This window comes from Leptonychotes weddellii, chromosome 3, assembly GCF_054177405.1.
Source record: "Leptonychotes weddellii isolate Sample4059 chromosome 3, ASM5417740v2, whole genome shotgun sequence".
NCBI lineage: Eukaryota > Metazoa > Chordata > Mammalia > Carnivora > Phocidae > Leptonychotes > Leptonychotes weddellii.
The window spans coordinates 166,191,715-166,203,813 of NC_138371.1; the positions used below are offsets into that span (position 1 = coordinate 166,191,715).

At 37.1% G+C, this 12,099-nt stretch overlaps 1 protein-coding gene across 3 annotated transcripts in view; it reads left to right on the forward strand.

Moving 5' to 3' along the window:
• Window positions 1-12,099, forward strand: part of PCCA (propionyl-CoA carboxylase subunit alpha) — a 369,494-nt gene that overhangs the window by 107,386 nt on the left and 250,009 nt on the right. For all 3 annotated transcript variants that reach the window (XM_081815165.1, XM_081815167.1, XM_081815166.1), the window contains one exon: window positions 8,306-8,342. In XM_081815165.1, the coding sequence (XP_081671291.1) occupies window positions 8,306-8,342 (37 nt within the window). The remainder of the gene's footprint in view (window positions 1-8,305; window positions 8,343-12,099) is intronic.

Here is a 12,099-nt window from a genome sequence, read left to right on the forward strand (position 1 = left end):
TTTTTTTTTGCAGTATTGCAGTGCCAGTATTAATTCTGTGTTATAAGGGTTCAGAGGATGAATGATGACCATAAGATACCCCATCCAAAGACAGGCAGGCAAGGAACAGACTTGGGACTCTGTGGTGGCAGGCTGCCCATGTTATCACAGATTGCCAAGCATACTGTGTGCCTTGTGTTGTTCCGGTGTATTTCAGCCCTAACTAATTCCATCTTCTCGATGATCCTATGAGAAGATACTGTTACTATCTCCATCTTAGAGTTGAGGAAACCAAATTCCAGGGAGGCACCCTGGGAGGTAGCCGGCTCACTGTCGGAGAGAGCCAGTGTGGAGCCCATGCGTTCTGGCTCCAGCACCTGTGTTCTTAGTCACGTTGGACTTTGCTGCCTCCCAGGTTGGGGGCTGAAGAGTATTTAAACAAATAGGCTTGTAGAAAAGGCGCCCGATTTTTTTTTAGCTCCTTTTGACATTTTTATGATCTGTTTATTTGGTTATAGCAACATCACCCATCCCTCCCATCATATTCTCTGTAAAACAGAATTTTTTTTACCGTTTTGCTCTTGGGTTAAATGATAAGAGCTCCTTTAAGGTAAGTTGTGCTGAAAAGAGATGGTTAGTGGTTCTGGTGCTGTTTTTGCTCTTTCTCCATTTCTGGAACTGCTGGAACTATATGGTTTAATATTTACCTCATCAGTGTTCCCAAGTGCTCAGTAACTTCAGAACCAGAGTGTGGCTTCCTTCAAACTGGGATTATAGGCTGTGATTACAGAATGAACCACAGGGATTTGAATCAAAGCATATTGTTGGACCATTACTTTTTCCTGCTTCCTGATTTGAAGCCAGAGGAATATGGTTGCTAATACTTGGTTTCATTTGATTTTGTACTTCTCAGTGTTTTCTCAGTTGTATTAACTTTTGATATGAAAACAGAAATATTCTAAGTACTTCATTTGAAAATTGTATAAGGGCATCAGTAGCATCAGATTTGTTTTATTCCTACTGTTAAAATTTTTATATTTGATTTTTCTTTGATTTTCAGGGGATCGTTGTCCCACCTGTTAGAAATTTTCTTTTAAAAAATTACAGAATATCATTGAACATTTCTTGAATAGAATCTGCTGTCTTAATCCCTGTAGTATTTTCATATATTGTGTCATATGTCATATAGTTAATAGATGAGGGGACTGTCTTAAGGATATTCTAAGGGGGGGGGGCGCCTGGGTGGCTCAGTTGGTTAAGCATCTGCCTTCAGCTCAAGTCATGATTCTGGAGTCCTGGGATTGAGCCCCGCTTGGGGCTCCCTGCTCAGAGGAGTCTGCTTCTCCCTCTCCCTCTGCTCTTCCCCCTGCTCGTGTGCGCACGCTCGCTCGCTCGCTCTCTCGCTCAATCTCTCAGATAAATAAATAAAATCTTAAAGTTCTAAGGGCTCCTGGCTAGCTTAGTCAGTAGAACATGTGACTCTTGATCTTGGGGTTATGAGTTCAAGCCCTACATTTGGTGTAGAGATTACTTAAAAATAAAATCTTAAAAAAACCCCAAAAAGTTAGTTCTAAAGCTAAGAATAGGTAGAATCAGTTCTGCTTTTTCTTCAAATATTGCCAAGTTGAATCTGTGAAGAAGTAATGATGTTTTGCTTAAAAGAGATTTTTTTATATAAACGAAGAGTGAAGTATATTTGGTAAAATAGAGTTTAATAATTTTTAAAAATTTTATTAAATTTGAATATCTGTTGTTTTCTCTTACATTTTAATATAATGTAAACTTGTGGCCCTTCAATTCAAAAAGTTATTATCCTATCAAGTTTGATCTTTTAACTGAGCCACCTAGGTGCCCTTGATCTTTTAAACTAATGAAATACGCATTTAAAATTACAGTTAAGGGGGTGCCTGGGTGGCTCAGTTGGTTGGGCGTCTGCCTTTGGCTCGGTTGTGATCCCAGGGTCCTGGGATAGAGCCCCACATTGGGCTCCCTGCTCAGCCGGGAGTCTGCTTCTCCCTCTGCCTCTCTCCCTGCTTGTGCTCTCTTGTTCTCTCTGAAATAAATAAGTAAAATCTTTTTTTATTTAAATAGAATTACAGTTAAGATAGTACCTTTTTTTTTTTTTTTTTTAAGAATAGGCTTAAAAAAAGTGGGTTCTGTGAAACCCACCCACGTTTCAAACATTTGAAGTTGCAGGCCGCAGTAAGAAAAGTGCTTGACTGAGGGTTAAAAGACAAGGAGGGTACATATTGGGCTTGGTTTTGCCCAGCAGCAGCGATATTTCATTGAGTGTGCTTTGTGTTAAAGTGAAGCAAAACCCAGGCCTATCTGGTTCTTGGGCTCCTGCTCTGAACTACCATGTGGCACTTCCTTGCTATATATCACTTAGACTTGTGAATTTGAACAAGCCACTACATCTCCTTGGATATAAGTTTATTCACTTCAAACACTGATGCTGTGGAGGTGAGCAGTTCTGTTGGCACTCAAGTAGATCATTTAGGCAACAGACTTGTTTCTGTGGAAGCTGATGGATAGTTGTTTATTCATTCAACAAATAATGTGTTGGTGTTTTGATTTGCTAAGCTCTGGGGGTTTCGTAGAGAGCAGCAGACCTAGTCATTGCTGTCATGGAGATTAAGTGGCAGGGGCTGTCATAATTGGAGGACAGAGTGTAATCTGGTCACACAGCAGTGTGTGACCTTGTACACACCAGTGTAGGAGGACTGCAGTGGCTTTCTGGAGAAAGTCAGATTTCATTGAGACTTGAAGCACACACCCCTGAGTTTAAAATAGTAGTTTTTCTCTCCTCTAGACCACTGCTTCCTGACTAAACTCCTCACATCCCTCTTGCCTTTCTCTAAACTCTTCATTTGTTTATTGGTTCATTCAGTCTTTCATTCAGCAACAGCTGTTTACCGAACGATGACTACATACCAGGCAGTTCTAGGAATTTAAAACCTACCACTGAACCAGTTAGAGAGTTTTGCTTTCATAGAACTTACATTTTAATGTGGTAGGGAGATGCAGAGGGTAGACAGTACTCAAAATAATAAGTAAATTATACACCCAAATTCTTCAAAATGCAGCCATAGTGAGGACTCTTCATTTTCTTGCTCTTAGGCTGAAGTGCAGCCCTGTTCCACTCTCTGCTTGGCTCACTGTTCAGGCCCCAACACCCTGACTCTGTTCCACCACACTTTCATTTGTCAGGTCTCTTTCATAGTAGCTGCATCTGAAAAGTTTCCTGGAATTCTATTTTTGAATTTGAGATTCCCTATTGTCACATGCCCTCTTCACCTTTTCTGTGTAACATGCATCTCGGTAATGGTTTCTTTGCTGCTGTATAATCATTTAAGGGCCTGCCTTTTCCACCACACTGTAAATTACATGAAGGCTGGGATGGTGCCTTTCTTGTCCCCTTCTGTCTTCAGGGCCTGGTATTGGCATATAGGCCGGGGAGCTGGAGAATGCCTGGTGGGCTTAGTGGTGGGAAGGAAAGTCAAGGTAGGGAGGAACTGGGGACGAGACTGGTGGTGCAGGCAGGATCAAGAACACCAAGTAAAGGAGTTCAAATTTGGTTCTCAGGCATTGTATGGCATGAAAAGTTTAAACAGGTTTTGGGAACACTAGTTTGTTTTGATAACATTTAATGTCCTAGAAATCATTAATTAGATAGTTTGAGTAACACCCTCAAGCATGGTGGATTTAATTTTTAAACTGTGAAAGTAATATGAAGTATGAAATTTTGATCTTAATGGTAAAAAAGTTAAATATGTACGTAAGTGTCTGCAGCAATAAGTCAAAGTTCCCTCTTTCCTAACTCTGAATCCTACTTTGAAGCAGTAACTCAAGCTGAGGTTTTTGTATATGTGCATGCATAAGCTTTTATGAGCATTTCTAGGTGTTTTTCTGTCTTAATGTAGATAAGGTCATACTACTTTTTAAAAAAGTATTTATTTATTTATTTTGGAGAGAGGGTGGGTAAGTGGGGAGAGGGAGGTGGGCAGAGAGAGAAAAACTCAGGCAGACTCCCTGCTGAACGGGGAGCCCGACGTGGGGCTCAGTCTCACACCCATGAGATCACAGCCAGAGCCAAAACCAAGAGTCAGACGCTCAACCAACTGAGCCACCCAGGCACCCCCACATATGACTCTTAAACAAAAAGACAACCCAATTTAAAAATGTACAAAGTGTTTGAATAGACATTTCTCTGAAATGGCCAATAAGCACATGAAAACCTGTTCATCACGATTAATCATAGGAAAATTCAATCAAAGCCTCAATGAGATACTACTTTAAACCACTGGGGTGGCTGCAGTAGAAGATTATCAAGTGCTGGCAAAGATTTGGAGAAACGAGAACCTTTATACACTGCTCATGAGAATGTAAAATAGTGCAGCCACTTTGGAAAACAGTTTGGCAGTTCTTCAAAAGGTTAAATATAATGTTACCATGTGACCCTGTGATCTCACTCCTGGTTATATATCCAAAATATATATGTCCACTCAAAAATTTGTACACAGATGTTCATAGGAGCATTTTTGATAGTAGCCAAAAAATTAAAAACAATCTAAATGTCCATCAGCTGATGAATGGATTAAAAAAATGTGGTATATCCATACAAAGGAATAATATTTAGCAATCAGAGGGTAATACTGATACATATAAAAAAAGGTAAGGTCATACTATATATATCATACTATATATATTCTCCTACAATTCGCTTTCCCCCAAAGTGCGCACTATATTTGATGTATTCTTAGAGTGTAGGAGTTACCTTCCTAAACCCAGTCCTCATTCCCCGGCATAGAGCCAAGGCATTTGGAACTCTGTGCTGAGTCCCGAAAGGTCCTGCAGGAACAGGCCAGGCCTTCCACTGGACTTCATGCTGTCATTATCTGCCACTTGCTTTTTGTCTTCAGTTTTCACCTCATGGACTCAGTTTCTAGAACATGGGAAATACCTTCTGAATTTGGGTTTTTGTTCATGTTGTTCCTTCTGTTTAGACTTCTTTCACCCTAATCTTCCCATGGCAGTGGTTGTTCTCTTCAGGCTTTAGTTTACATTTTTACTTTAGAAGGACCCTTTCATTTTTTTTCTTTATTTAAAAAAAGTATCAAGTAATCTCTGCCTCCAACGTGGGGATCAAGCTCACAACCCCAAGATCAAGAGTCACATGTTGTACTGATGGAGCCAGCCAGGTAGGTGCCCCCAGAAGGACTCTTTCTTAGTAGTGTATTTACAACATGTTCTGTCTGTCTTCCTCTGTACCTTTTGTTTCCATGTAACATTTATATCAATTCTCAATTGATTTGTTTGCTCTCTTTCCGTTTCCCTTACTAAAGAAGGCTGTAAGTTCCACGAGTGCAAGAACTATTTCATGTAGTATTATATATGGTCAACCTCATCTTTTTAAAGACTATGGCATATTCCATTTCATGTATGTATCCTTTTGGTACCAGTACCTTATTGAAGGCCTTTAAAATTGTTTTTCTGATTTTCTTACCAAAGCATCAGCAACAAATTAAAAACTCTCTCTCTCTTCCATGTGCATGAAGTTGCTGGATTGAACGATTTAGGTCTTCAAACTTTTGATAGATACTAACAATTCTTAAAAAGCTGGTACCCTTTCATATGACATCAGTAGTGAGAGTCATGTCTGCTTACCTTCAGGCCTTCACTCCTGCCTGTTGGCAGACTTTGGCAGATCGACTGTGGTGTCTCATTGTTTTCGCTTGTATGCGTATAATTATGACTAAAGTTGAACATACTTCATACATTCTTTTGGATTTCTTTTTATGGAAACTTCTCATTTAATCTTTTGACCATTTTTCCTGATAATTGTTGATCTTTTTTCTTGTTGATTCAAGGTTTTTTATTAAAAAATGTTTTTCTGTCTGTAGTCTTATAGGAAAGTTATACTGTGTGATATATCATTGCCATTGAATTTGGAACTGTATGGGGCTTTTCATCTCTTTATATAGCCTGATAATAGCTAAATGTGCTAAAAGAACAGATTAGAGATGAGTGTATTTAATAGTTTCTTTTTGAAACTGGTAATAGTTTTTAAATGTCTAATATATAATATGTCCTGAATAAAATATCTTGGGATAAATGAGTGACAAATGTAAAATTACTTTTTAGTGAAATTTGTTTTTCATAGTAGGAAATATTTTTTTCTTAAGAGTTTCCAGATAAAAATATAGGTTGCCCAGTTAAACCTGAATCTTAGATAAACAATGATTTTTTTTAAAAGTATGTCCCAAATATTGCAAGTATGTCCCAAATATTATATCATAGTAAGGAAACGTGACATATTGATTAGTTAAAAGACAAGATTGCTTTGTGGCAGTTTATAGAAGTGTGGGATTTGTGGCAGTCAAAAACATTTTTTAGAAGTTCCGCTTTGTGTAAATAGATCTCTGTATGTCCACACATAAATATGATTAATGAATTCTGTGAATTATCTTTTAACATTTGCGTCTTTGTCAGTTCTCTCAAGGTAACAGACTTTTGTGACAGCAGTTTATTTTCTCTCCCAGTATATTTTGCAAATACACTATTACACATTTGAAAGAAAAGACATGTTAAAAGTTTCCTTTTAGGCTCCTTATAATCCAGCCTCCATCAGCCAGTGCTCTTCCTGTATTTTGTTCGCGAGGCACTAATTGTCCGCATTTGGCAGGTTTAACACTTCCTGACAGAGAGGCTATTAAGGGGAGGTATTCTCCAATAACTGTCACTGGCTTGAACAAAGAACCTTCAAATTCAATGTGTGGAAACCACTAACATTCTTAAATGACCCTTTTCATGGATTTTTATCCCTTTAAGCTAAAATTTGGAGAATGTAGGGTCAGCGAAAACAGCAAGGTATAATAAAGCAGTAAACCTTGATTTTTGGGAGAGTAGAGTGGGAGGTATAGATTTATCTCTGACTTGAAAACAATTGTTATTTGGAAAATCTCATTAGCAGATGTGACTGCTTGGAGTAAAAAAAAAAAAAAAAAAAAAAAAGACTTAAAACTGATGTCGCTTTCAGGACCACTTTGAACTTAACAAGCACCTATTTGTGGAGCAGACAGGCTAATGAAAGGAAATTAAATTTTTCTGACAACTTCCCCTGCCAACCTCCTTATTCAGGGGTTGTTATTAGGTACTGAAGACTTTTTAAGGAAGATTTTTTTTTTTTTATTAGACATAAATGAACCAGTTATAAACATCCCCCTCCCCTCCTTTTGGGGGAGGATTCTGACATGGTTACTCTACATTTTTAAATTACTAGCTTAAAAGCTTACAAAATACCAGGCTTCGCTTTAATATTTTAAAGCAATTTTGCCAAAAAATCAGGCATTCTCACTAGCTAATGGTTTCAAAACATTGTCATTTCTTGTGTAGTTTACATCTCTGAGTTGTAAAGAAAAGCCACATTTACTAGGGAGGCTTGGATTTAACACCTTTTCAGCTTTCTCCTTATTGTTCCATGGGGAAATGTATCCAGAGTGTCCTGTGCTCATGTGTTAGGTGAGAGTTAATGATCAATGAAATGGTTTAGATTTGAGGGAATGTTTTCTTCTGTCAGTTGCATTGGTTGATATTTAGTACTAATTAATCCTTATATCCATCAACTCTTACCTTGTACTTCTTTGAGAGGCATTTGCTTTCCTTGGCTTTTTCGAAGTTTACCCCCACAAGTTGGTTCATGGAATTTAAGGTTTTAAATTACATAACAAAATGTACCTAGTAAAGATAAAAATATGTACCTGAGAAAAGGATGGAAAGAAAAGGAAAAAGTAATGAAGACTACTAAAGGAATTTTTTGGGGGGGACAATTGGCAATTTCTGTAGATACTGCTGAAAATTTACTTTTTGTTTCTAGAAAATCATGAGCCTCTCCCAAACAATAGAGAATCAACTCCCCCTGCTGACAGAATCCAGGAAAACATGACGTGTAAATATCAGAGGGACAGAAACAAGCTGGCTGTAGACAAGCTTTAATGATTTGATTTATGATTCAGTATTGATTGTAAACATCTAAATTCTGCTGTTAAATTCCAGCAACTGCACCAAATCATTGGCAATTCTGGTAGTGCTTCCTGCCAGCTAATTTCAAACTGCTTTGAGTTTCTTAATATAATAATGATGAGGTAGAATTTACATTCCACTTATGGTATTAATTTTACATTTCTCTGAGTGAAAAGAGGTAGAAGGTTGTAAAATTGAACATTAAATGAATCAGAGGAGACAGTAGTGCAATATATGACTGCCCTAAAGACATTGTGCAATGGCTGATGGGATTAATGTTGGATCTCATTTCCTGCTTTTACAGGATGCAGATGAAGCTGTCAGAATTGCAAGGGAAATTGGTAAGTTCTTAAATTAACTTTGTTAGAGTTTCTAGGTCTTTCAGCAGAAACGGTTGAGTAAACATGTAATAAGTAACCCCATAGAGCAAATAATATTTTAATACTTTTAGAATTTTGATTACTTGTCCCTTTGGAAGAATGTATCAGCTGAATTACCATGTTCTGTTATGAAACCGAACTTTAAAGAGTAATTTGATTTTAATTACAGCTCTTTTGTAAGTTGAAATCATGGGCTAGTTAAAAGAAGGAATTGTCTTAACTCTTGAGCTTGGATGTAATGTAAGTTTTATGTACTTAGTTGAATACAACTTATTAAGGTTAAAGACATAGGTGATTAAAATGAAGATTTCCTATTTGACAAGGCCCTTCAAGTTTTTACCTTTTCTTAAGATATTAAATATCACCTTTTAATAAGCTTGCTAGGAAAGAGAATGTGAGAAATCAGAACTGAATATTCTAAATTGGAGTAAAAGGTAAACTGAAGGACTGTTTTACTTGACTGTTTTAGGTACAGTTATACTGGGGCAGGGCTTACCAACTTTTTATTTTAAAAAATATTCCTATTGCTCATGACAACGATTTCTATTTTCAGTGTCTGCTAATTAAAAAAATGTATGAGGGCATATTGTTATCAGGGATTAGTAATGCTATTAAATAACTTTACAATTGTATTAAATACAGCAAATTAGTACTTGTATACATTTGACAGAACTTTGTAGGTATGTGAGAGAAATCAGACAATGCTTGGCAGTCAGGAAATTTCAGCATCTTAGCATCCCTACTTGGGTAGGGCCAAACTTTTCAGCATCCCACATTAACATTTCTTTAGTCCTGTTTTCTCATTAAGATTGATGACTCAGAATTATTTTTTTCACTGGGAGAGCATTTGATTTGGCAAAATTTACATAGGGGTGTATGTGTGTGGGTGGGTGGGTGTGTGTACACGTCTTATTTCTGAAAGTAACCAGTTGAGTTAGTAAATACATTCTTTACTATAGGCTCAGGCTAGCTTAACAGTTCTTCAGTGATCTGGAAAGTTGTTTGATTTGTTGGGTCCCTGTTTTTAGTTGGGGCTTGCTAAATTATTTTAGTTTGGCTCATGGTTAAGTGTGTTTTGTTGTTTATTTGTTTTACAAACATTGCTGCTACTGATGTAGATTTGGACTTAAGACCAGGTCTTAGAAAATCTTATTTTATCTGACTACAACATCTCTTCCTTAATCATTTCTTCAGACATACCAACATTTTCAAAAAGCATTTCAGTACTTCACAGAAGATTTGCTAGATTGTTGAATAAGTTGGACTACATGGAACTGATTTGTGGTTTATTCTTTGAGAAAATCAAAAGCATCTCTCTCAGGTTTGAAATCACTGGCATTCCTCACAGCCTAAGAGGCATGGAGCATACCTGCTGGCTTTTGAGGAGACTTTTTTCTTTTTTTTTTTTTTAATATTTTATTTATTTATTTGAGAGAGAGAGAATGAGAGAGAGCACATGAGAGCGGGGAGGGTCAGAGGGAGAAGCAGACTCCCCGCCGAGCAGGGAGCCCGATGCGGGACTCGATCCTGGGACTCCAGGATCATGACCTGAGCCGAAGGCAGTCATTTAACTGAGCCACCCAGGCGCCCTGAGACTTTTTTCTAAAGTAATTTCATTGTATACTCTTAGATTTAAAAAGTTGTCTTTCTGGTTCTAGTTTAGATAGTATTGTTATTAATTCCGTAATACTATTAGCACAATAGTATCTACTTTAAAAGGACAGAATGTTTGGAGGAATTTAGAGAAATGAAAGGGATTAGAAGAATATCATGAATTACACTGGCATGCCGTATTTCAAATTATGACTCTTCAACTCTTGAGCATTTCCTTTGTATAAATGGCAGGCTGCAGATTGCTTGCTTTCATGTCTTGTCTTTTACCTTTTTTTTTTTTTTTAAATCTGTGACCTTTAAAATAATCAGTTAATCATAATGGGACTCTGAACGGTTCTCATCACTTGGCTTTCCTCCCTTAATATTTTAATGCTGTGCTTACTCCCCTTTGAGCTTACTCCTGAGGTTACCTAATTCGATCTCAGGCTCTTTTCTTTATATTGAGGGATAACCTTTATGACTCCTTCCTCTTTCCTATCTTCTAATTCTTCTCCAATTATGCCTTCTCATTTGTGAAAGAAATGATCGTAATCATGGCTGTTAAGTGTCAGAGAGTTAGTGTTTTGCTTATGCTGAAAGGGAAGCCATAAAACTTTTGAGGTGAAATAAAACATAATAAAGAACCAGGGTCATCAGCTTTATAAAGCATTTGGAATTTCCCCGAAACCCCTTCTGAATCACCACGGAAACCTCCCATAAAACTTTTTCCCTCAAGTGCTAGCTTCTAAAATAAATGAAATTACATATTATTAGTCTCTTGATACTGTTTCATTTGGTGATTCATCAGTTTTGTTTTCTAATTTTATTGAGGGCTTTCACATTTTAACTACATTATGATTCTGATGGGCCTTTGTGAATTCATCTAAGAGTTAACTTAAACATTGATTCCACAGGAAAATATGCTCCTAGTTCTAAACAACTGAATTATAATCAAACCCTTGAACCTGTCCATTTATATGTAGCAGATTGCCCATGTCATATATACCTGTTTACAGATTTCTCTGCTTTACTTCTTTCTGTGTTACATGGAGAAAATAAATTGATTATCTTTTCTGTGGTTCCCTCCTCTCTTGTGTCTTCTCTTCTGGAAACAGGAATCTATGAGGCCGAAAGAGGAAGCTAACTGCCTTGAGCATTGATGAATTAGGTGTCTTTTACATAATAGTAGCTCTTGTTTAAGGAGCATTTTTTCCATGTAGCAGGCACTTTGTGACTGTTATTTCTAATGCTAATTCTTGGGTTAATTATTTCATTTACATTTAAGAAACTAAGGATTAGAAATGATAAGTAATTTGCTCAAGGTCACAGACCTACTGAGTGGTGGGCCTGCTTTAAATTTAGGTTCATTTAGTGCCAAAGACTATGGATTTTTCATTATACTTTTGCAAAACTAATGGGATTAGAGGATGAGAGCTAAAATTTGAGTCACCACTTTGTGTAAGATACTGTAATGCACTTAAGCATGTTATATGTGGATTTGAAGAAATAGCCTCTTATCATTGATAGGGTGAGAGACCATTAAAGCTTAATATGTTACTTTTGTGTGCTTGTTTTTTGGTCTTCCTTGTCTCTCTCATTCTCACTCCTGATTTTTTCCTTTGACCTCTCTAAGTTTAGAGATACAGGGCTATTGATCCCCAGTTTATCTTTAACCTCAGTGATAGACAACAGTAATCAGCTTGATTTGCATTAAAGTTTGATCTTTTTACTTGATCAAAGGTCTTCAGTACAATCAAACCGAATTGATTCCTAAAAAAATTGTAAACTAAAACCTGTCCTTTAACCACCTCCGGATCATTCAAATTCTTTTCTTTTGCCCATCTTTCTCAGAATCACAAGTCTTGCCTGATTTAAATAAAAATTTTTTTGATCCTCAGATTCACCATACTCTAAGCCTACTTCACCTGCAGTTTCTACATCTCAGCAAATGTCACTCCTTTTACTCAGTGGCTAAAGCTAAAACCCAAGATCTATCGTGGTGTTGTTGCCCTGTCATCCCATTGTCAATATATCAATAGATACTGTCAGTCCTTCATTCAAAATAACCTCCCATATTCATTACTCACTATCTTTACTACCCGTACTCTCTCCCAAACTACCATTG